This window comes from Physcomitrium patens, chromosome 11 (genome assembly GCF_059467195.1).
Source record: "Physcomitrium patens ecotype Gransden chromosome 11, ASM5946719v1, whole genome shotgun sequence".
NCBI lineage: Eukaryota > Viridiplantae > Streptophyta > Bryopsida > Funariales > Funariaceae > Physcomitrium > Physcomitrium patens.
Window position 1 is genome coordinate 162216 of NC_143420.1, and position 26080 is coordinate 188295.

The following is a 26080-nucleotide window of genomic DNA, read 5'->3' on the forward strand; positions in this document are numbered from 1 at the left end:
AATATAACATCATTCAAAACGCTTCAGAAAATGATAAATTTCTATTTTAAAGTTAATTAAAGTTAGAGTTGATAAATTGCAAGTGAATTTAAATATTTTAATCTTAATTTTAAATATATATATATATATATATATATATATATATATATTTTAATATGTAAAAAACAGAAAATAAACACATCCATAATAATTATTTTATTTATTAATAATTAATAGTTGACACAAATATATTTTTAATTAAAGATATTTTAAATGTTATATTTAATTAATTACTATTTTATACTTTTGTACAATAAGTATTACACTTATGACATTGAACATAACAAAATTGTATATGTACATTCCAAGAGGACTTTTAAATTCTAGCTATGAAATTCTATGCAAGCACAAAAAGAATGACTCTTCAATATTCCAAAAAAAATAAAAAGTAAAAAACCATATTTATAATATATCAATACAATAAAAACTATATCAAAATTATATTATACCTGTATAGACCTATATTTAAAATATATAATCACATTATATTGCTATTTTGTTAGTAGTTTTATTAATGAGCTGGAGGAACTTACAATGAGAAAATAGAAAATTAAATAATATATAAGTAAATAAATAAAATATTTTAAAGTATTGATTTTTTTAGTATATACTATATATGAATTGACAATTTTTTAGGTACTTTGTAACTACATATCTAGCAAAACAAAACTTATACTACTTAGAAAGTAAAAAAAATTAGATTTTGTTTAATGTTCTTTTTAATTTTGATGTGAATGGTTTAATCTAATACTGATGTTCTACCATTTAAATTATTAGCGTTAGATTGTTTAAAACAACACATAATGATATACTAATAAATTCTAAATTTAGATCTTATTAATAAATATTGCATAAATTTGAAGAATCGTCAAAGTTATTCTAAAACTTGATTTTGATTTACTAAAATTGCAATATTTTAATCTTGTCTTTCACAAGTGTGAATTTGATTTGAAACTAATATATGTATAAAGAATATTGCAGAAGTTTAATCAACAACTGTTACCATTACCCTTTCATAGAAAAAATCTTTGAATCAGTAATTTAATTTCAGTAACTTCAAGACATATATTTTAAAAGAAGATTATTTGAAAGTACAACTTGAAAATAATTATTACTTTTGATCCTTGTAAGAAAGAAGAAATATCAGATAATATCAATTTGTTGTAATCAGGTCTTCTATATAATTTCAATTCTTGCACCTGATCAATAATAAATAATACATATAAATATATATATATATATATATATAGATATTCGTTCCCATACATAGTATTTATGTTGTGGAATGGGCAAGAGAATGGAAAAGTTAATTCTTAGGCTCCAGCGTGTGCAATTACCCTGTTTGAAAAGACATAACTGGTGATTGAAGACAAAGTTTTCTCTAAAAAGCAATTTCGTTACATTCGAGTCGAATAAAAAGTTGGGTTGAACTGCTAAACAGTAAAAGCACAGCCCCATCTGTAATCGACATTTCAATAAAGTAGCTCATGGTTCAAACGATGTATGGAAAACTTTGCGCTTTCAAATGCAACGGAGAATCTGAAAATGTAATTACAGATGTAACCAGAGTAATACGTCCTGTACAGTAAATAATTGAATAAATGATACTGTGACAATCTAAACTGTCTTCAAAGTGATCAGGTGGACGAAAAATAAAATAGTTAATAGATGCTTACAATCTCTGGCCCATGTAGATGCTCTCATGATGGGACATAAAGAATAAAAATGGCCGAATCAATTATCTACTCGAACAAAGGCTAACCACCAGAACTCATGTCCAGGTATCAACGCTGTGTACGCATACCGGTTGAATTTTGATTGGGGCATTTGAAAATGCGCTCAAGGTAGCGCTTAAGCAGGATCTGATGGGTTTGTCGATGTCAGGTCGAATGGGTTAAGCACCTCGTCAGGTACTTAAGCTAACAATGAGAAAAATGCATTGTGAAGTCACGAAACCTTCCAGATAAATATAAAACATTGGTTACGACGCATCAGCAGCGAGAGGGACCTCGTTGAGCTCCATCGAAGTTCCAGACCGTCTATTACAACGCCCTATAATTTCAGCCTCCCTTGCAATTTGTAAGTCTGTTGGCCATACTCTTTGCAATAAGGCTTTAACAAAAAAGCGGGGGATCGATGCTATGATCACAGTGAGGAGGAGACTGAGCCAGGCACGAATATCAGCAGCTACATGAAAGAACACCCTGCAACCAGCCCAGGAAGGTCAATAAGAAACCTTCACGTTTATAGTCTTATTTCCCAGGGTTCTAAAGGAGCTAGTACATTCATAAAGAAAAAACAAATACCAACATTTGCTAATCAAGAATACCAACACTAGCGTAAAGATAATTCTAATTCTGAACAAAATTTAGCGTACCAATAGTGAGGAAGTTGATCAGCTGATTGTATCGCGTCCATGACAATCTGGCAAAGGAAGGTGATAATTATAGATCCCCAAACAGCTGCATGCGTAAGCCAGTTCCAACGTAGAATATCCATTGCTAAATGAATATTAACTAGCAAAACTACATCTATAATCCAGACGCACCCAAGGCTGAAAAGGTCGATTTCAGATTCATTGTAAACAAAAAATGGGACATAAAAAAGGACGAGGCTTTGCCAAAGCGTATCCAGCATGGTAGCCCAGAAGAGCCTTCGGTTGTAGCCTTCCTCACACTGACCAGAGCCATATAGGGAAGGGTAGTCTAGTAAGGTCTTGTGGTTCAAATTCTGGTCCAATACTCCAACTACAATTGTAGGTAGAGAAGTGTACAACAGAGAGTAAAAAACTAAGTTCCAATCAGTAAGAGCGGATTGGGGAGAATATGCTGTATAGAATATGAACCTGGAGTTGACAACAAATGGGACATCAGCAAAAATTCCAACTGCATCTTCAAAATTTATTGGTACGCTAAAGTTAATTCAGAATTGGAACTAACTGTCCGATATGCAAACTGCATGCGTAAGCCAAATTCGGTAAGTGCTATCCCCGTAAACTGATAACAATGTGTCCAAACTTGCATACAATTGAACAAAAGTAGATCATGAAAATAACTCTCACTACGGGGTCCAGTAATGCAAATGAAGATGGTACGATGAGATGTCCTTGACTAACCAGAAAAGCATCAGGACAAAAACTGCATTTCGGTAGAAATTGTAAAGCACCATATAACCCAAGCGCTGATAATTCCAGTGACCATGCACTAGGAGAAAGCGCTTCAAGAAGCGAAACTGCCCCATTGCAAAATCAGACGCCATAACTGCTTGTCGCCCTTCCTGCCCGCTGATGCCAACTCCAACATCAGCCATTTGTATCATTGACACGTCGTTTGCCCCTGAACAATAGCAAGCCTTGTGACATGTAATAAAGTGCACTAAAGACACATGTAAGAGAACCTGAAGTTTTGAAGAGCTTCAACTTACTAGTAACACGAACAAAAATAAAATAAAACGAAATAAATAAATAAAAACCCCTTTTGTGAACTTGTCACCTCTTCTAGTGTTATGGGAAACACTACTTTCTGAATTGCAGGAACATGAAGATAATGGTCTTCACTTGAAATCACATAATGATTATTAAACTCTAACTTCATTCGAACACTAAAAAATACGCACTACGTATTCCAGGTCGCAAGTGCTACCTATGAGCAACAATGTCAGCGTGAAATAATTGCAACATCTATTGTACAAAAAGCTGGAGTTGCCAACTTACCATCACCAATGGCCAACGTCATATCTTTGCTTTTGCGTTTCACAAGAGAGACAATACCCGCTTTCTGAAGAGGTGCAACTCGACAACATACGACAACCTTACATGCTGTTGCAAGCTCAAAAAGCTGTCCCACCACAAACCCAACAACCAAACTGAATATCCATCAAATTTCAGAAGCTAAGCTCATGTACAGGTTTAGAGCTTTGATTACCATCAAATTAATTAGAAACGTTTTAAAATTTGAACTTAAACACTGCAAAGACAGTAAACTAACAAGCATACGTACTCACAACAAATTCAACATTGTCCAAAGCTTCAATGCTTTAGAAGATGGAAGTTCAAATAGAAAAAGAACAGTGCTATATCCAATGTGAGGAGAAAACAAACATACCTCTTGTTCCAACTCCTCCGACAAAGCATGCACAAGACTGTTTCCGTCTATAATTAGTGCTAAAGACTGGTCAGATTTTGGTTCTAGAGGACCTTCGCCACCACCAACATCGTTGCATCCAGAAACAGACGTTGACCAAGCCGTGACCACAGAACTTCCAAGGGGCTTGTTACTATTTGTGCGGTCATCATCATCCAAAGCATTTCGCCTTCCAAAAGAAAATCTTCGGCTTTTTGAAGCAAATTTGAGACCGTATGTGGCTTTTGCGCTCCTAATTGCTTCACGACATCCTTCCTTGGAAATTTCATTAATAACTATCTGATGCATATCCCGTGTAAGTAATAGACAAGAAAAGCCAATGCTGATAGCAGTCTCCTGTTTATCCCCTGTTAACACCCATACCTTGATGCCTGCCTCTCTGAGTAAGCCTATGGTTTCCGGCACCCCCTTCTACAGACAAACATCCAACAATCAGGACAAGCGCATTAGCATGACCAGGTTCGAAGTCGGTTGACGCACAAGTACGAGACCCCGCGGCAAAGAAGCTCTATAAATGAGAACTCCACAAGCAAAAAATATCTCAAGCGAACCAGTCCACACCGCTCAGCAACAGCTGAATACACTGACCTGTAATTTATCCTCAATCCCAGTGGCTCCGAGCAAAACCAAATTTTTCTCTACCAGAGCAGCTACGTTACGAAGCATGTCTACTCGATCTGTGAGAGCCGTACTAGCTTTTGCGTAATGAAAATGCCAATCCTCAACCTGCTTCAAACGACCATGTAATATCATCAGTATCAACTTCAATGACCATGCCCACGATCGGAACTATCGATAACTACACCCTATATTGATCATCAATGTCAGGGACAAAGACCAAAAACACCTAACAGTTAAAAATTTGAAATATGTGATCTAAACAGCTACTGGAATGGGTGGATACAGAGAATCCGCCAAACTTAAAGCACCACAACGAACAGCCATATATTTTGAATATGGTTGGATAAACGCTCTTGAAATTTTCACACATGTCAAACCAATCTTTAAATTACTAAGTATGAAGGTTCATTGTTGACATCCCGTGTAAAAAGAAAGGAATAAGAGTAGAGAATCTGCAATACTTTCCGAAGCCATTTACTAATACTACTCATTAAACGGATGCTTACTATTGACTCATATTAATTGATCATAGTACTTTTGCTTTAAAATGCATCTTCTATACATCATTGAAGCGTGTCTCATTAGTCTTCAATAGTTAATCTCTGTCCGATAACTATGAATAAAATATACAACAATATGAACTCTATGGCACTCAAACAACCTTGCTACACTTTGGCTAAGAAACATGGGCATGGTAAGAACTGTACTTCTCTTTGAGTGAGCTCCTTTGAAGCCACAACCAATGTCCGCAGCCCTTCCCTTGAATAATTGTCCAGATGTCCCAATGTTCTAACAAGGACCTCGGCACAATGCTTCACTTCGGAAAGTGAATCAACCTTCATAGACTCACTTGACTCGACGACCTCAGATGAGTTGCCAACAATCTCCAACACCGTCGTATCTGCCCCTTTCACGAGAAGTTTGATGCTTTTATCAGGACATTCTACGATCACTGACATACGCTTTCGAACACTATCAAATTCGTGCATCCCCAGAACTTCGTACCTGCCCATCAGTGCAAGTTCTATTATCGCTACGAGTTCAACAATGCAATCAGATACCACGTTAACAATAAACCTGAACTGCTGAATATGTACATAGGGTTGAAGAAAATCAATGAGGCATAGGATCAAAGATTGTTTTGAGTCGACAAATACTAAGAGCGTTATTGCCACTGCTTCATTGTTAAATCTGAAATACACGTAACGCTTACGTTTGAGTTTCACCCATAATATCAATAACAATTTTAGCCGAATTCCGCTCAATAAGAGTATAGCCATACGCAGCAGCTGCCGATACGAGTGCTTGCTCATCGGGAGACTCTCCTTGATATTCTATAACTCCTACATCTTCTTCACCATTAGCAGCGTGCATTACAAGCTCCCCCGTGGATGACATCTTAACTCTTGTCGGAACAATGGTATTGCATGCTGCCAGAACGAGCATATATTCATGAACCATTTTTCTTTCCTGGGTGTGAAGAGGGCTTTGAAGAAGCCTTACTAACCTGGTATCAACCTTGGATCCCATTTTGGGTCTCCACTTCTTTAGAAAAGCTGATACACCGCCAAAGAAATAAAAAGTCAGTCGAGTAGCAGCGATCACAACCCAAATTGACTGACACAACCCACTAATAGGTACACAAATTTACCAAGTAAATGAAGCCACGAATTAGACTCGTCAAGTAGACCCATGGTAAAAGAATCAAGCGACAGTTTCATAAGATACCATCAACACCACTTGAAAGGCCTGGAAGGTTGGTTGCAACTAACCTTCAGAGACACAGGTCTCTTCCTCTTTAACCGAAGACTGCTCTGCAGAAGCATCACTGTAATCGATGCCATTTACACTAGCTGAGTGGAACTCCATTTTATTTTCTGTCAGCGTTCCCGTCTTATCAGAAAACATGTACTTAATTTGCCCCAGATCCTCGTTGATGTTCAAGGCTCGACACTGAAATCTTGTATTAGTGTCAGCATGAAACATCTCCATATCCCTGATCATGAAGTACGACTGGCCTAAACGAACAACTTCCATAGAAATATACAGAGAAATTGGGATCATAATTTGAAAGATGATAATAAAGCTCAGGAATCCAATTATTCCTTCACCATATACGCCAGAATACATATAGCCATCAGTCAGCTTGTAAAACTGAATGATCGTTAACGAAGACGAGTTTTGCTCAACCCAAAGCCCCATGCCCAATCCACCCGCGAAGCATATAGTTACGAGAAATACAACTAACCACCCAGTTTCTCTGTTCATGTATTCTTCCAATCTGCTCCTCTTTGACTGTGCACCTGAACTGTTAAGCATTGCCTTGGTCTCTCCACCTGCGTAGACAGCAACTCCAACAATCCATGCTGTGTTCTTCACCTCACAGCCTCTAAGAATAATGTTGTTTGGACCAAGTGGTATCTGAAGTCCATTCAAATCCATATAAGCAGTGAACTCATATATGTTCCTGTTAGGAGGCTCACAAACAATAACACCCACAATTGGGCCTCTCTCCGGATGTTGGTCGGCAGTTTCCTGCCTCGCATATCTGCTCTTCAAGTTGGACTCTCCATCAAGATTAAGTGTTTCAACATAAGCAACACCTGACGGGTCACTTGTCCCAAGTAGAACCATATCACATGGGACAGCTTCATTGGCATGAATTTTGAGCATTTCTCCGACCTGAATACGTCTCCATCTCTTGGGGTGGTAGTGCCCATCCTGAAGCACAACCGACGTCCTGTTATTTTCTTCTTTGTCTGATTTGTGTCGTCCCCAATCCTCGTATCCGTCTTTGATAGCAGTTATTACCAACACAAAAACAAGAGGAAAAAGCGACGCGGTTCTTCCGAACACTGCGAGAGCTGGGATTTGGTTTAATATTACGATGATGAGGAAATAAATGTAGGCGAAACGATGGAACTGTTCAAACAAATTCCTTGGAAAAAAGGACAGCAATGTGTACTTGCTAGTGCGGACTTGATTGCCAGACATCTCATAGTTCTCATTTGTTCGGACTGGATTGTTGATGAAGACGATTCTTCTTGGAATTTCCTCTTTAATTGAACTCTTTTGTCCTGCAGAATCCTCTGGATCTCCAAGTTCATCATCTAAACCATTCCAGGGTGGCCTTGGTGAACCTGCTCCACTGGGAGGCGCCCGATGTTTAGGGTCTGACTCGGAGTTCAGACTTTCACGCACAGGCAGAAGACCCCTAAGTTTTCTGAGAGCAAAAGGCGTCTGCTTTCGATTCTCTTTATGCTTACTGCTTTCACTGGTTTCACCAGAACGATCTGAAGCTACATCGTTTAAACGTTTCTGAGGAAAAGACTGCATGGTTGGTAAAGATACATGTGGATCTGAAAAGGATACACTTGGTAAACTAGACGAAGAACGATCATGACCAAAGGAGGAATGTTCCGATTGATATGAAAGGAATGATCCGTTAAGGAAGGTGTGGGAAGGGCTCTGGCTGAGATAAGGATCCTTATCATTGGAAACACAGGGAAGACAGCTACTTCCAACCGTGCTTACAGGGGACGAGGGACTACTAGGCGTTGGTGAGTGAATAGAGGATTCAGGAATCATCAAGAGTGGTTTCATTGTAGTCATGGTCTTGTAGAGGCAATGAGACAACTAAACTTCACTGTAGAAGTCTGCCTTTTCATCAAATGCAGCCTCTAGTACTTAGAGGGAAAAACATCTGATGATTTTTAAAAGCCCACGACTGGCGATTGGGTTGATCATTAACCTTGTAAGAAAAGCATTGCGTCAATTTCATGCAATATTGCATGCGTCTGTATCTGATAAACATCTTAGACACGCCGCTTGCACCCAGATAAAGCCTGAAACAAACCACAAGAGTCATAAAGCAGAAGGGATAAAAGCAGTTGCTGAAATCGTTCTTAAAACGAAGTCGTAACATGGGTGGTTACAAGGGCAGAGATACCAGGCATTCAATGGGAAATGTGCTACTCACCTTCAACTACGCACAGTTCTTGAAGATTAACAGGAGTGATCAGGAAAATAAGCATGTTATTAGCATGATAGAGAATAGTACCAACTCGCTAACCCTCCATAACAAAATTTCGCACCGACCCACCTCGTAGGTCTGCTTCTCACAAAAGCAGTCATATTGCAGTAAATATCATCATGAGAAGACATCCTTCATTAAGACACGCATCCTTGCCCACCGCTCTTCATACTAGCGCGCATTTCTTGAAGGGACAAAAACGAAAACAACAAATTTATCTATCAGTCCCAACAATTCGAGAACATCAGATGCATAAATTAAGTCTTGCCTGGATAATCATGCCGAGGATCAACGGAAGAATGGGCAGCAAAAAGGTAACAAGGAACCTTCATAATATGGTAACAACAGCGATGCAGGATCTATGCATTGATTCCAATGATTGAAGACCAGCAAGATTTTACCAACCAAATTCACTAAGAGCACAAAACTCCTGCAGCCAGGTTTAGAAATAACAATTTTCTTTATACAATGATTTTATTCCTCTCTGCATTGCCGCACTCTCTGTCTTACTACTTGTAACATAACAAAAATGCACAGACCCTGCTAGTTCGGCACCGCACACGGATCAAACTCAAATTTACGCACAGTCGACAAGATCCCAACTAAACCTAAAATATATGTTCACAGAAGAAGAATAATTGTGACACAAAGCATCTCTAGCATCTACTTGCTCCTAGCAAGCCATAGAACCAGATGGCATAATATCAATGCATTGGTAGCTCTCAGCAAAAATTAGATTAAAAAGAAATAAATAAATAAATAAATAATAAAGCAAGAGAGACAGAGACCGTGGAAAAAAATAAGAAAAATAAACAACGACAACAACGACAACAACAACAACTACGTATCTTTCCATCCAAACCGAATCCCGAGCTATGAAATTTCAGCAAGACGAGCAAGGGCACAACTCCGACGTGACCTGAAAGAGGGCACCGCGACACAATGGTGTAGAAAAATGGCAGGGAAAGGAGGGCAGGTTGAAAGACGCACCAGCATAGTTGAAAACCAAATGTGGGGATGCAGAGTAGACGTAAGCAGTAGATCTAAAAGGCACAGGGATGGGGATGGGGACAGTGGAGGTGGAGATGGCGGTGGCGGTGGAGGAGGGTGCGGGGACGGAGGGAAGGAAGGAGCGCCATGGCCAGACACAGAGAGAGGGAGAGAGAGGCATCAGTCAGTCAGTGTGTTGCAATCATCAGTGCCATGCCAGTCAGTGAGTGAGTTAGAGTTAGTTCATCATCATCATCAACAACCAACTCTCTGGACACTACTGCTACTACTGCACGGGCTTAGGGCACTGCATCCATCCCACACAAGACAGAGAGAGAGAGAGAGAGAGGCGGCGTGTGAGTGTGTGTGCGGGTTGGTTGTTTTCAGAGCACCCTTCGTCTTCCATCCTTCGTGCCTCCTTCGTGCGCACTTGGCAATTGGAACTTGAGCTGTGGAGGGAAGAAGAGCTACACCCCCACCCCACCCCCTGGTCTGCCATCATCGACCATTCCCCTTCTTCATCCGTCCATCCGTTCCATACTTCCCATTCCTGTAGATACGTCTTCCCACATTGTTGTTGTTGTTGGGAATATATTTCCCCACATACATAGGTATGTGCTCAAATATGCATGCACCTCCCTCACCACCTCTGCTTCTTCTTCTTCCTTGCCCATGTATTCCAACATCATGCCTTGCTTTCATTCCCTGCCACCAACTTGCATGCATGCCTTCTTCACCTTCAATATTACTATTACTCCCTCGTTCATTCCTTGCCTTGCCTCTCTCCAGCAGATACCCAACTCAACTCAACCACTCCTATCATCCACACTTACACATCCCATAGCTGCATCATCCCACTTCCATACATCTTCTCAAAATCCCTCCCTCCCACAGTTCTTACAGGTGCGCATCCTTTTATTACTATTACATGTATCTCAAACAAGTGTGGTATGTTTGAAGAAAACACAATTACTTATGCTCTTAAAGTTTTGTGATTACATGATGATTTGAATGTGATTTTAGACATGTAATGACAGTTTGTTTCTTGCTGTGTTTTTGAAAATGCTTAAATAAGACAATACATGTCCAAATCCATCTCATCCCCACCATGTCCCAACTCCACATAGTCTCAATCCACCACACACATCCCCCCCCCCTCCCTAGTCTCCACCTCCTCTAGTTTATTTGACTATCATTTGCTAGAAATATAAACTATTTTTATCTAATTAAAACAAAAAATAATTTAAATGTTTAATTTTAATCGTTTATTTTTAAATATTCTTAAATTTAATATGAAATTAAAAAAATAATAATTAGGTTTAAAGTTTTTGAGTTTAGAATAAAAAACTTTATAATCATTTGCAGCATTAAGTTTGTAGTAATGTGATATTATTATTTAAATCATGACATAAACATTTTTGTAGATGAATAACAATAAAAGCCCATAAAAATTTAATAAAACCTTAATATTGATTTTAAATTATTAATTTTTTTGCTTAATAAATATTCAAAAAAATCTAAATATTAAAAAAGAACAAAAAAGAACTATAATTTCTTCAGTTACAAATAATAATTAATTTCTATTTCTGATTTTAAAATTAGAAGAATAAATAATAAAATCAAAAGAACCGCAAGATAGACACCTCTTTTTTATTATATATAAATCCCAAGTGCTATGAAATCCCATGTACACAAAATATTTATTTATTTATAATTTATTTTTTTATTTATTAACATTGAAGGATTTTGGAGTAAATTCAGACATAACGAATTTGTATGCAATTGCTTATGGAATTTTCTTTTCACTTTTTGTTGAATAAATTTAATAAAATTTCATATGAATTTAATGTATACCATTAAAAATATGTTTTCTTTATAATATTAATAATACAAATTTAGATAAAATATTAAAATATTATTTAATTATTTAAAAATAAGAATAAGATATCACTTAAATTATTTCTTTTGTATCAAAGCTAAACCAAATTATTCAACATCATGGTGATGGGAATTTTACATAAAATATTAGTTTGATCCAGAATGTATATAATTTAACTTCAAAAGAAAGACTACAAGGACTTTACATAGTTCAAATAATAATAATAAAATTTAAATTAATAATTTATAAAATATCTTATATTTATAATAAAATAAAAACGTGATTATTTTTTTAAAATAAATTTATAATTTTATTTTTTTAATATTAATATCACTAAATATTAACTTTAATATTTAATTATATTAATTTAATTAATTATTAGTACTCAGCCATCTTTGTATTTGTGCCTATTTACTCTTATGAGCTATTTTCTTCTTATTCAAATTAGAAATTGTCCAATTCTTATGTAGGTTGGATACCTCCAACTTTCTTTCTACTATTCATACCTTATTAGTTCAATTTTTATATATGTCAATTATTTCTAATTTATTTTTTATTACTTATAATCCATTATAATAGATAAAATTAATAATTATATTTATTTTAATTAATTAATAAATAGAAATAAGTAAATTTTATAATATCTTAAAGATAATTTTTTTAGAAATTTTATAGATACAAATTTGACTTTATATGTGTTAATTGATAGGTTGAAAATTTGGCCAACAATTTGGCCATGTGTCACACATACTGGTACCTTGTGGTACAAATTAGTCATATGGTATATATGTAAAAAACTTATCTTGGAAGTTAGATATGTATCTTAAAGTTGAATACATATTGGAGGTTAAACAAAATGTTATCACATAGCTCTTAATTAAATAGTATATATAAAAGTAAGAGTAGAGTCTTCTTTATTCTTGTCAAGACCTTTCTTGTTCTTAGTCTTGTTTCAAGAGTCTCTAGTCTTCTTGTCTTTAGTAATGTCCATTCTAGTCTTAATGATATACCATTTTTAAGTCATTATCTACTCTTTTTTATTGATACAAGAGTGTATTGATTATTTTTTTGTTTATAATTCATGTCTTTGATACATATTGATCTATTTTTTTCTTAAGTTGTTTCTTTTTAACTATCTTCAATTAACAAATCCAAATAATATTTTTTCTATTTTATTTGAAATATAACTCTAGACCTTCAATAAAGATAATTTAAAAGGATAGTGGTGAAATTCAATGCTTTACATGTATGACTTAGATTTATAAAAAGTTTGGATCTATTCTCAAATTAAATGAATTTATAACAATAAAATTCACACTTTAACCAAAATTATAAGGTAAGTTTTATTATAAATTCTTGTAAGAATAATATGAATAAATAAAATATTTTTATTTGATAAATGATAAAATATAAAAATATATAATAAATATTTGTATAGTTGATTCTTTTATCTTTTCAATAATATAAAAAATGAGTAAATCCAAATTACTATAACAAAGTTATGTTAATTTTAAAGTAAAAAATAATTAATTATGATTCACCTCATAAATATATTGATTGTGTAGTCAAGGATTTTAGCTTAGCCAAGGTTCATAAGTAATATGTAAGGTGTTCTAAAGTGACAAGGCTCAATCTTATCTTCCTAACTACTTATCAAAAAAAAGACCTTGAAGAAAAGTAGTACGATGTTTTTTAGAGAAAGATAAAAAATAAAAATAAAAAATAAAAAAAATAAAACTAAAATTAAAACTAAATATGTATATCCAAAAAGAATTTGAGGTGACTATTGTCAAAAGACAATAAAATTAGGAATTCTTGAAATTATATTAAAAGCAATAGGAATTGACAAGAATGAGGGATGCTCCACTCTTGCTTCTATATATACTATCTAACTAAAAGCTACGTAACAACATTCTATGGGACCTTCAATACATGTCTAATTTGCAAGATACATGTCTAATTTGTAAGATACATGTCTCATTTACAAGACAAGCTTCTTATATGTGTGTTTAAAGATAATTGGTCAACTAAAAACTTAGCCAACAAGTTTGCAAGATACATGTCTAATTTGTAAGATACATGTTCAACTTGTAGTACAAGTAGCCAACATGTGTAATACATGGACAACTTGTTGGCTAAGTTTTTAGTTGACCAATTATCTTTAGGAACATATAAAGATAAAATCAAGTCTATAAAGCTTCAAAGATACTTCTCTAGAAGATATTATCAAATTCATTTGCTTTTACTTACTTCTATCTATTCATATTATCAAATTCATCTGCTTTTACTTACTTCTATCTATTCATATTATCTAAATAGTTATTAGAGTAAATATATATGTCCATGATACTACTTCTAAATTATTATAATTTGTATAACATATATATATATATATATATATATATATATATATATATATATTTAATATTCTAATATTAATATTAATTTATATTTCATTTTTATTTATTTAAACTAAATTATTTATTTTTTATTTTAATTTAATTATAGTATTTTAAAACATATAATTAGCCTCAAAAAATTGGTTGGCCTTTAAATCTTGATCCAATTAATCATAATAGTCCTTGAAAGGAGCAAAATCAAATTTTTATTAAAACCTTTAAAATATATTTTTAAAAAATAAATTATTTTGAAATATATTTTGAAATAATTTATAATGAGTCATTTAATACTTCTAAGATAGTGATATTAAGTAAAGGCTTTTTTTATCATATTTTAAGTTTTTAAGTATAATACAATCTATTTAAATTAAATTTAGATATATTTTATAAAAATTCTTAAAAAATCATGATATTATTTTTTGTGCTTTTTTTTATTTATTGATTATAATTTATAATTTTTTGATAAGTAATATATTTGAGTAGAAAATATTTTATACATTGATCTTATAAACTAAATAATATTATCACAAATAAGAAAACTTACTAAATTCAATAAGATAATTATCTCCAAAACTTCATAAGATTCTATTTTTATAATATTTATTTAATAAGACTATGTAACTTATAGTATTTTTTATATCATAATCAATACTAAGATCTTTAAGTTAATTTTTTAATTTAAAAATTCTTATATATAAAATAATAAAATATTTTTTTAACAAGCCATCAATTCAAATGCATTAGTGGAACTGAAATAAGACTAATCTAACTCAAGAACCCAAGATCTTTTCAATCCACAACAATATAAAGCCTCTTCACAAAATAGGATAAAATAGACTAGAAAAAAACTGAACAGAGCTAAATAAAATATGACATAAAAGACAAAACTCAGCAAATCGAAATAAAATAGAACACATTTGAACAAAAAGATGCAGTATCAAACTTTACTAAGAGAAAGGGTCCGAAGCCATACTTGACTAGATGCCCCAAAAGGCCTTGGCCAGTCCTATTTATACCTTATTCTATCATCCTAGACTTTCTAGAATGTTCTTAGGTAGTAATTTCCACCTAGATAATTACCTTAAACTCCTTTTCTAGAAGGTTCTATAGTAGGCTCTAGTTAGATAGCTGTCCTAAGCTTTCTCCTAGGAAGTTTTATGGAAAATCCCACCTTAATAACCATCCTAAACCCTTTCTAGAATGTTTTATGGTAGGTCCTATCTGGTCTACTAACTTAATTTTAATTCTATAAACTTCCATAGTTCTAATTATCTATATAATTATGTTATCTATACCTTGTTACAGTTAATTCTCTTCCACTAATGCAAAATGTCCTCATTTTTCTCTCAAAGGTATCTTCGAATTGTCTCTTGGTAATTGGTGAAGTTTTGTGCAAGTTCCTACATTGCATCATGAATGGAATAACCTTTCTAAAGAACTTTGTACTAAAATTGTGGACATCAATTACCACAATGAAGGTAACAATGCTCTAAAATACTATCTACTTCATATTCTTATTGGTCATCAATTACAACTAGTAGTGGTGGTGGTTGGTATCGATCCGGAAAGCATTATGACTCAGTATGAAATTCCTTCAATTACAAAATATAAAAGACTGGATGGACCCAAATATATAGTGAAAGCTTGAGGCGGTATGCATCATCAGATATCACTACAAATATGCGAAATGGTCCAAGCCATTGAGGTGCTAGTTTATGGATTTGGAATGATGTAGCAAGTGGCAAGTTGGCAGTAGAGGGAAATAATTAATTATCCTCCAAAAAGATCTTGTGTTGCTAATGGTTATCCACATATTGCTTTTATTGATTTTGTGCAGTAACAAGGTGGTGCTCTTTTAAGGCCATTATAAGCTGTTGTATAAATTCTTTTGTTGTTGAATTATTGGTATTGATGGGACGATGGAGAATTGCTGGCGTAATTGAATGTTGACCAATATTAAGGAAAAATAGCGAGTGATCGATACTTGCTTGAATATCATCATTATAAACAAACTTTAAGGATGTCAAGTATTCATCTCAATCATTATGATGAACCACCACAAATATCCACAACATATCTTCTAAGATCCGATTTGTATGCTTTTTTTGTCCATCTGTTTAAAGATGGAAGCTTATAGACATGGCAAGTCTTAAGAAGCGTGGATCCCAATCTAAAATGATGACATGAAGTAATCTATGGTGACAAAAGAAGGTATCAAAGAAGACTCGTGCAAGCATTGAGGCATCAATATCTGAGCGCACTACACCTAAGTTAAATTGCTTCAAGAATCAATCCACAAAGATAGCAACCACAGTATGATTATGCGGCATCTATGGCAAATCCCTAATGAGATCTATAGTCACCTGCTTCCAACATGCCGTGGGTAGGAAAATTAGGTGCAATAGTCTACAAGATGTTGCATTGCATGCTTTGTTACCTTCACATGACTCGTAGGAGTATACAAAGGCTCAAATATGTCACGGCCATAATCATGTAAGCTAATAATTACATATAGAAATAGGTAGAAGTAAGTAAAAGTAGATAAAAGTAAGTTAATTCTATAATATTTAATATAGAAGCTTCCTAGAAACTTCCTAGATGCTGCTTTGACTTCATAGGTGTCTTTAATTGACTTTTTGGATTAGAAACGTGGTCAACAAGTTGGCCATGTGCCACACATGTTGTTAGCTTGAAGATCAAGCTAACTATGTGGCCCACACGTAGAAAAACTTGCCTTGTAAGTCAAGGCATGTGTCCTACAAAGTCAACACATATTGGAGGTCCTATAGAACGTTGCCACGTAGCCCCTAATTAGATAGTATATATAGAGACAAGAGTGAAGGCTTCTTCACTCTTGTCAACTCCTTTCTTGCTTCTAGTCCAGGTTCAAGAGTCTTTAGTTTCTTGTCTTGTGGCAATAGCCATTCCAGTTTCCTTTTAATATACCTACTTGTTTATATTTTGACTTATTATATCGAGATAGCCTTTTTGTGTATATTTTCCCTCATCGAGTCTTTGTCCTTGACAAATTGATAAGAGTACACTTACAATATTAGAGCTTTGTTTTTTCTTGAGTAAGAGTGGATTACCCCTTTCTCTTGACAAGACATAAGCGTATTAGAAGTTTGCGGATTACCCACTTCTAAACTGATATTGTTCTTAGTATCTTCTTTGTTATCAAGTCTTTCTTTTTTTTTGTCTTGAGCAATATCAAACAAATTTTTCTTCTTAGTGTCATTATGGCAGAGCTTGTTGAAATGAAGAGTGCAATGGCACAAATGCAAGAGCAAATGAGGGAGTTAATGCTTGCGATGCATCAACTCAATTCACCAACACATGAAAAAACAAGAATAGCAGAAAGTGGAGATATTGAGATGATCGGAGCTGCTTCAACATCTACAACAAATCACGTTCCTTCTCCAATTGTACAACACCCTATAAGCACTAGAGAACCAAGAATTGCCTTACCTGAGAAATTTGATGGTACGAGATCAAAGTTTCGAGGGTTCATCAATCAAGTACAATTGGCAATTGAACTTCAACCGCAAAGCTATCCAACTCCAGGATCACAAGTCAGGTTTATTGGCACTCTACTTTCTGGTTGTGCATTATCGTGGTTTTCATCTTTTCTTGAACAACGAAATCCAATATTGGACAATTTGGAAGCTTTTTTGGCAGAGTTTCGATCTATGTATGGTGAACACGATGCAACTCGTGTTGCAACAAATAAGATCCAAATTCTGCGACAAGGAAATCGCTCAGTAACAGTATATGCTTCACAATTTCGACAACTTGCAATTGACATCAAGTGGGATGATGCTGCACTCATGAGTCAATTTCTTTATGGATTGCAATACGAAGTAAAGAAATTGATGCTCAACTTACCTGATCCTCAAACTTTGAGTCAAGCAATCGATTTTGTGGTAAAATGTGATAATCGACTTTTTGAATTTCGATCCGAGAATCATTCACGGGAACCTCAACGTTATTACTCAATGGCAACATCAACATCTTTGCCAAACGTACATTCAAAAGTAGAAGACATGCAAATTGACGCGGTACGTTTTAAACCCCTAACTGAGCAAGAAAAGATTTGTCGTCGTCAAGAAGGATTATGTTTATATTGCGGAGAACCTAAGCACACTGCTCAACATTGTCCAAAGAAACAATGCAACTATAAAATGAGGGGTACGACGGTCAAAGAAGACAACATGTTAGGAAACAGATTCGTCCAGCTACAATAGGGACCGTACAGCTGGAACCTTGTACAATTCCTAATGAAGGTCCTATCCTCTCCTCAGAACCCTCTCCTTGTTTTATAATAGACTTATATTTAGGACCTAAGAATTACAAAGCCTCTGCTTTATTAGATTTGGGAGCCTCAGCATGTTTTTTAGATGAACAATTTGTTAAAAGTCGTAAAATACCCTTTGTACAGAAACCTAAACCAGTACATGTAAAAGTCATAGATGGTCGTCCCTTGTCTTCTGGAGATGTCACTCATGAAACTCATCCTATAGAAGTAACAATAGACGGTCATGATAGCTACATAGCTTTTAACATAATTAAATCCCCGTCCAATCCAGTTATTTTAGGTTTATCCTGGCTAGAAAAATATAACCCTCGAATAGATTGGAATTCGCATAAACTTGATTTTTTCCAAAGCGTTATTAATAGTTCTACCAACCAAGTAAAAAATTATAAGTCTAGTATAGTAAAACCCGTATTGATAGGTGCAAAAGCATTTATACACGCAGCAAAAGAAGGATCAACTTTTGCTATTTATGCTGCACCTATTTCTGAAAACGTAAAGACTTCAATTGGCATTCTAAGTCAATATCAGGAGTATCAAGACGTTTTTGAGAAAAAGAATGCAGATATTCTTCCTGAGCATCGCCCATATGATTATTCAATCGACCTCAATGAAGGAACTCAGCCACCATTTGGACCAATTTACAGTTTATCGCAAGATGAGATGGCTGAACTCAAGACATATATTGATGAGAATTTAGCAAAGAATTTCATACGCCATTCAAAATCTCCAGCAGGAGCTCCAATTCTATTCGTAAAGAAAAAAGATGGATCTTTACGAATGTGTGTTGATTATCGAGGACTCAACAAGATCACAATCAAAAACAGGTATCCATTACCTTTGATATCAGGACTCCTTGACCAATTGAATCAAGCTAAGATCTATACAAAAATAGATCTAAGAGGAGCATATAATCTAGTACGGATCAAAGAAGGAGATGAATGGAAGACTGCGTTTCGAACTAGGTATGGACATTTCGAATATAATGTCATGCCCTTTGGACTCACGAATGCACCAGCTGCTTTTCAACATCTCATGAATGATGTATTTCGTGAATTCTTAGACAATTTTGTCGTCTGCTATCTAGACGATATCCTGATCTATTCTAAGAACGTCAAAGAACATGAAATACATGTTCGTCAAGTATTAAAAAAACTTAGAGATGCAGGATTGTACGCCAAGATGGAAAAGTGTGTATTTCACACTACTCAAGTTGACTTTTTAGGATACATCATTTCAAATGATGGTCTCATGATGGATTCTAAGAAAGTCCAAACAATCATGGATTGGAAGATTCCAAGGACAGTAAGAGATGTCCAATGTTTCTTGGGATTTGCTAACTACTATCGGATCTTCATCAAAGATTTCTCACGAGTTGCAGCTCCACTTACACGCTTGACTAGTAAAGATAAATTCCAATGGAATCAAGAAGCGGAAGCAGTATTTGAAGCCTTGAAGACATCGTTTGTCTCTGCACCAGTCTTATATCGTGTTGACTTTTCCAAGGCATTTTTTATGGAAACAGATGCATCAGATTTTACCTTGGGTGCAGTTTTATCACAAATGGGAACAGATGACAAATTTCATCCGATAACTTTTTATTCAAGAAAATTCTCAGCAGCCGAGATCAATTATGAGATCCACGATAAAGAACTTCTTGCGATCGTGGATTCCTTTCAAGAATGGCATCATTATCTAGAAGGTGCTTCTAGTCCAGTCACTGTGTATACAGATCACAAGAACCTCGAGTATTTCATGTCAACACGCGTGTTGAATCGTCGTCAAGCTCGTTGGAGTATGTCTTTGTCAAGATTCGAGTTCATTATCACTTATCGGCCAGGAAAACAACAAGGTTTGTCCGATGCCCTATCTAGACGTTCTTATTTTGCACCAAAAGAAGGAGATGCAGCTTTTGAGCAACAAAGAACGGTCCTCTTGAAACCGGAGCAATTTCATCTCTGAGCAATGAAATCAACATTGACTGTTGATTCAACTTTTCTCAAGCAAATCCAGTCCAGTATGTCCTTAGACCCTCTTGTTTATGATATCGAGAATAATTCTTCCAAGTTTCATGATCCTTTTAAGTTCGAGTTCAAGAATAATCTATTATATTTTGAAGGACGCCTATATGTTCCATAAGGAGAAGCACGTTTACGTGTTCTTCAAGCACGTCATGACTTTCCAGCAGCAGGGCACTTTGGATATAATAAGACTTTGGAACTCATATCAAGAGATTTTTGGTGGCCACAAATGTGGAAGTCAGTCAAAGACTTTGTACAATCATGTGATATTTGTTCAAGATCAAAAATTCCTCGTCATCGACCTTACGGACTTCTTCAGCCATTACCTATACCAGAACAACCATGGTCTTCTATTTCTATGGATTTCATCACAGATCTTCCAAGCTCAAGATCTTATGATTCTATATTTGTGATAGTAGATCGTTTCACCAAGATGGCACATTTTTTGCCATGTACAAAATCTATCACAGGTGAAGAAACAGCTAAGCTTTTCATTGATAATATCTATCGCTATCATGGATTACCTAAAGATATCATATCGGATAGAGAAACTCAATTTGTGTCAAGATTTTGGAGGACCCTTTTCAAGATTTTAAAAGTGGACATAAACCTATCTTCGGCTTTCCATCCTCAAACTGATGGACGAACAGAGCGCGTAAATCAAGTCTTGGAGCAATATTTAAGGTGTACTATCAACTACCAACAAGATGATTGGACAACCCTTCTGCCATTGGCAGAGTTTGCTTATAATAATACGGTACATTCTTCCACGCAACAAACACCTTTCTTTGTCAATTATGGCTATCATCCACGACTTGATACTTTTGATTTTTCAAAAGTTGATAATCCTGCAGTAGAAGATATGGCAAATCGGTTGTCAGAGTTACATGCAATAATGAAGACGCAATTGAAGGAAGCTCAAGAACGACAAAAGATAAACGCAGATCTATATCGTAAGGAGCAACCACAAATCAACGTGGGTGATAAGGTATGGCTACTTCGTCGCAATATCAAGACTACTCGACCTTGTGACAAGTTGGACTATTGTAGGCTTGGCACTTTTTCTGTTTCTGAACAGATCAACCCAGTTGCATATCGGTTACATCTACCGGAGTCAATGAAGATCCATCCTGTATTCCACGTGTCTCTTCTTGAACCATATAAGACAGTGGATATACAAGGAAGAAGACAAATGCCACCGCCTCCTATAGAAGTAGATAATAATGAAGAATTTGAGGTGGAAGAGATATTAGACTCAAGGCGGCGCCGAAATAAGCTGGAATATCTTGTTCATTGGCGCGGATATGATATTAGTGAACGCACATGGGAGCCATCCAGGAATCTAGCAAATGCATCAGCTAAAGTCAAAGTTTTTCATCAACGACATCCATCAAAACCAAGATGAAAATCTCTCTTATAAAAGAGACAAGATTGAGGCAAGATAACATTCAATTTCTTATCCTTGTTTGTAACTTCTTTGCATTTGTGACGCTAATTAGATGGAGAGCCAACAACCAGCGGATTCAACTCAAGAACCTTCGTTTGCTGACCTGCCGGACGAGACATTACGATTGTCACAACCTTCAAGACGACGTAATCGAGATGAAGATCTTCAAGAACGACATGTTCTTCCTCGAATAGATGGTGAGATACAACGTGTTTGGTATCACGATTTGGGAAGGGACTCTCGATGTTTGGTGATTTTGCTAGAGGTAGGAACAACTCTTGATGGTGTTCCGAATATTCTATTCGAAGGAAGTTACGAAGGCCTCAACAATGATCAAATAACTGGGCGGTCTTCCCGCCCTGGTATGGGACACTACCGATGGTTGAGAGGCCCTATCAATCATCTTCGAAGAGAACAGAGATCAGAGTATGTGGCGAATACAATTCATCGCATCATAGATTTCCTCAACATATGATGACCGCTCCTCGTGGAACTCGTCTCTAGAAGGGGGGGGTAATGTCACGGCCATAATCATGTAAGCTAATAATTACATATAGAAATAGGTAGAAGTAAGTAAAAGTAGATAAAAGTAAGTTAATTCTATAATATTTAATATAAAAGCTTCCTAGAAACTTCCTAGACGTTGCTTTGACTTCATAGGTATCTTTAATTGACTTTTTGGATTAGAAACGTGGTCAACAAGTTGGCCATGTGCCACACATGTTGTTAGCTTGAAGATCAAGCTAACTATGTGGCCCACACATAGAAAAACTTGCCTTGTAAGTCAAGGCATGTGTCCTACAAAGTCAACACATATTGGAGGTCCTATAGAACGTCGCCACGTAGCCCCTAATTAGATAGTATATATAGAGACAAGAGTGAAGACTTCTTCACTCTTGTCAACTCCTTTCTTGCTTCTAGTCTAGGTTCAAGAGTCTCTAGTTTCTTGTCTTGTGGCAATAGCCATTCCAGTTTCCTTTTAATGTACTTACTTGTTTATATTTTGACTTATTATATCGAGATAGCCTTTTTGTGTATATTTTCTCTCATCGAGTCTTTGTCCTTGACAAAATATCATAATCCAAACCTGTCCAAAACCATGTCCTTGGGATCCATTCTAAGTTCTTCTCTCATGTCAAATGTCTAGATATTGAAATATCATGTCTCTTCTAAAGTATGTGGGTCTAGAGTTTAGCATTGTTGGATATATAAATTTGCTTCTTGAAATAAAGCAAGCCTTTACTAAAAGTGTAATCTTGATATTATATATCACCCACTTTCAATCAATCACTAACTATTTTGAAATAAACATCCTCTTATATAGCTTTTTTTTATTTTGCTTCTTTGATTAGATTTGAAATGATAGTACTAATAATAAAAATATTTGCCTTGTCCTCTAATTTTTCTTTCAAGTCTGGTTTTCATGATAAATTATTTGATACAGTATGTTGTCGCCTTTATTTGTACTCAAGTTAGATATAAAAAAGTTGCAACTGTTCTTCTTAATGATTATGCCGTGATTTCATATCTTCCAGAGGTAAATCATGTAGTAAGAATCGATAGTCTATCCGAACAACCACTAGCTTCTTTAATAGATAGTGTCACTATACCTTTATGGTGAGTCTAATCACTAATTGATTACATGCAGAGTAATTGTGCTCTATCCTTTTAAGCTTGCGTGATTCATATGCCATAGGTTGAAGGCCCCTGCCAAAGTCTTATTGAAGGACCGCTCCAATAGCAAAGTTAGAAGCATCAATATCAAGTATACAAGGAAGATTAAGATCATACGATTGTAATATTGGAGCAATAATGAGTGCCTAATTCAACTTATGAAATAAATTTTATTGTTCTATTTTCTATTCAAATGGGACATCCTTCTCTAATAGGTTTATCAATGAGACAACAATGTGAGCGAATTGCCAAACAAAGTGGTATTAGTATCCAGCAAGGCCTAAAAATGAGCAAACTTTAGAAGTATCTTTGGGGGTTGGCCAATCTTCCACTCCTTTTACCTTATCTTGTTCCATATATATGCCTTTGAAAGACACCACATGTCCTAAAAATGTGACTTTCAACTTCCAAAGTTCACATTTTGATTACTTGGAATAGAAGCAACTATCTTGCAGCTGGTGTAGTATCTCTCATAGGTATTGGTCATGCTCTTCAATGATTTTACTATATACAAGGATATCATCAATGAAGACGACTACATACTTATTCAAAAGGTCTCAAAACAATCTATTCATGAGATCCATAAAAGAAGCTAGAATATTGGTGAGGCCAAAAGGTAAAACCAGCCATGCGAAATATCTATAGCACGTATAAAATGCCATTTTTTTCACATACTTTCTTGCAATAGGTATTTTTCAATATCCTCTCTAAAGATATAATTTATTAAAGATGGTTGCACCTTAAAGTTGATCAAAAAGATCATCCATACATGAAAGTGGATATATATTTTTAATAGTCTACTTATTGAAACCTTGATTGTCGATGCAAATGCAAAGTCCACTATCTTTCTTAGGAGCAAAGAGTACAAGTGCTCTCTATAGTAATGTACTTTCTTGAATGAGGCCTTTCTCCAAGAGTTCATCCAATGTCTTCCGTAGCTCTTTAAGTTCTTTTGGTGCTAGGCCATAAATTAGTCGACTTATTGTTTTGGCCCTAAGCAATAGTTTTATTTGAAAGGAGGCACCTTAATTAAGAGCTATACTACTAATTAGGTCAATTAAAAAGACATACTGATATTCTCGTATGAGGTGCTCTACTTATTTTATCCCTTTGGCTATCTTTTCCACCACTAATGGAAGATTTAGAACCACTATATATATTGGTTGCTCATACTATAGTTGCTTCTTTATAAAGGTTGTTCCTACAAATAAGTCTTTGATTGTAGATTGTTTTCTTCTTCACTTGATGTAGAGGTACAAAGAGTCACTTTGCGTCATCCATCTTTAAAAGATATTGTCCTTGTTATTTAATCAACTTACTTATTTTCCATCTCCAGCCATGGCATACCAAGGATAATATCATACCTTAGCTTTGTTACCTTCAATGTCTTTCTTAAGACATAGGTGTCCATCAATCTCAAGGTTTCTCCTTAAAATGTCTCACTTAATATGTTTTCTTGGTCATCTGTAAGATGTATACTTCTTCCTTTGATTTTCTTAGTTTTATTCCTAAGCCAGTTAGAAATTTCAATTGAGATGCAATTTTCTATAGAACCACAATTTATAAGCACTCAACATGATTGTCCTCTTAGTAGTCCCATTAAAAGTACGAGTTGACTCTTTTTATAGTTGTCCAAGGCTATGCCATTTGCCTCTGAGAGACAGTAGCTACCTCCACTACTAGCCTTAGATCTTTTACTAAAGAGCTCCATTTTCCTACTCTAACTCATCATTGACTCGATGAGTTTTGAGATTGTGAATTTACCTTATCTTTCTAATATTTATACTTTGATATTTTATACAACCTCCAATCAGATGGCATCGCTCTTGAAAATAGAAATATAATCCTTTTTGTACCAAAAAAATTCGTCTTTGTGGTGTCAATGATCCATGTAAGGCATCAATCTCTATGAGTCATCAAACTAACTCACTTATTGTTTTAGGATAAAAAAATATATTTAGAATGCTTTAAATCACAACATATAGTAACTAGTATAGAAATCCTTAAAAAAATAGAAAATTAGAATGTTAGTAGTGGAAATGGAATCTTAATAAGTCTTGGAGGCAATTATCTTCATTGATTTAGTATTTTTATTTTATTATTGAATATTAAGGATTATTTATTAAGACCAATATTAATATTGGTCTTCTATATATATGTACTACTTATAAAAACTATAAATGTTAGTAGTTAGAAGAAGCATGAGAAAGAACCTCATGTCATTTTAGTTATTGATATAAAAAATAAGATTTATAATAGATTTAAATTGATTTATATTATTATCAAAAATTTATAAGATAGGAAAATATAGCCTTAAATGGATATTAGTATTATAGAAATATTATAGAATTTTTTAGAATTTATTTAGAATATTTTAGGAATTTTTAGAGCAATTTTTAAGATCTTGGTAAAAATGAGTTTTACCACTTGGGAGCCTTTATGAAGAAATGGAATAAGATTTGAGAGTTACACAAGGTTCCTTTGCTAATTGGATTTTTTTGAACACCATGGTGAGGTCAAAAT

At 34.8% G+C, this 26080-nt stretch overlaps 1 protein-coding gene across 6 annotated transcripts; it reads right to left on the bottom strand.

Moving 5' to 3' along the window:
* Window positions 1-1551: 1551 nt before the first annotated feature.
* On the bottom strand, window positions 1552-10254 carry LOC112288705 (phospholipid-transporting ATPase 1). Of its 6 annotated transcripts, XM_073537333.2 has the most exons (12): window positions 9826-10248; window positions 8905-9019; window positions 8554-8647; window positions 6575-7942; window positions 6016-6358; window positions 5510-5807; window positions 4770-4907; window positions 4143-4592; window positions 3752-3875; window positions 3155-3374; window positions 2417-2884; window positions 1552-2243 (listed from the first exon to the last, which is right to left on the bottom strand). In XM_073537333.2, exons 3-12 carry the CDS (start codon window positions 8567-8569, stop codon window positions 2021-2023), a joined length of 3648 nt encoding a protein of 1215 aa, XP_073393434.1. In that variant the 5' UTR covers window positions 8570-8647; window positions 8905-9019; window positions 9826-10248; the 3' UTR covers window positions 1552-2020. The 6 variants fall into 6 exon arrangements, 5 of the variants coding, with proteins under 5 accessions (XP_073393434.1, XP_090110127.1, XP_073393435.1 ...); XR_016505333.1 differs by having other exon boundaries at window positions 3155-3322; window positions 6575-8647; window positions 9826-10254; XM_090254001.1 differs by having other exon boundaries at window positions 6575-8647; window positions 9826-10250.
* Between the last annotated feature and the right edge of the window lie 15826 nt (window positions 10255-26080).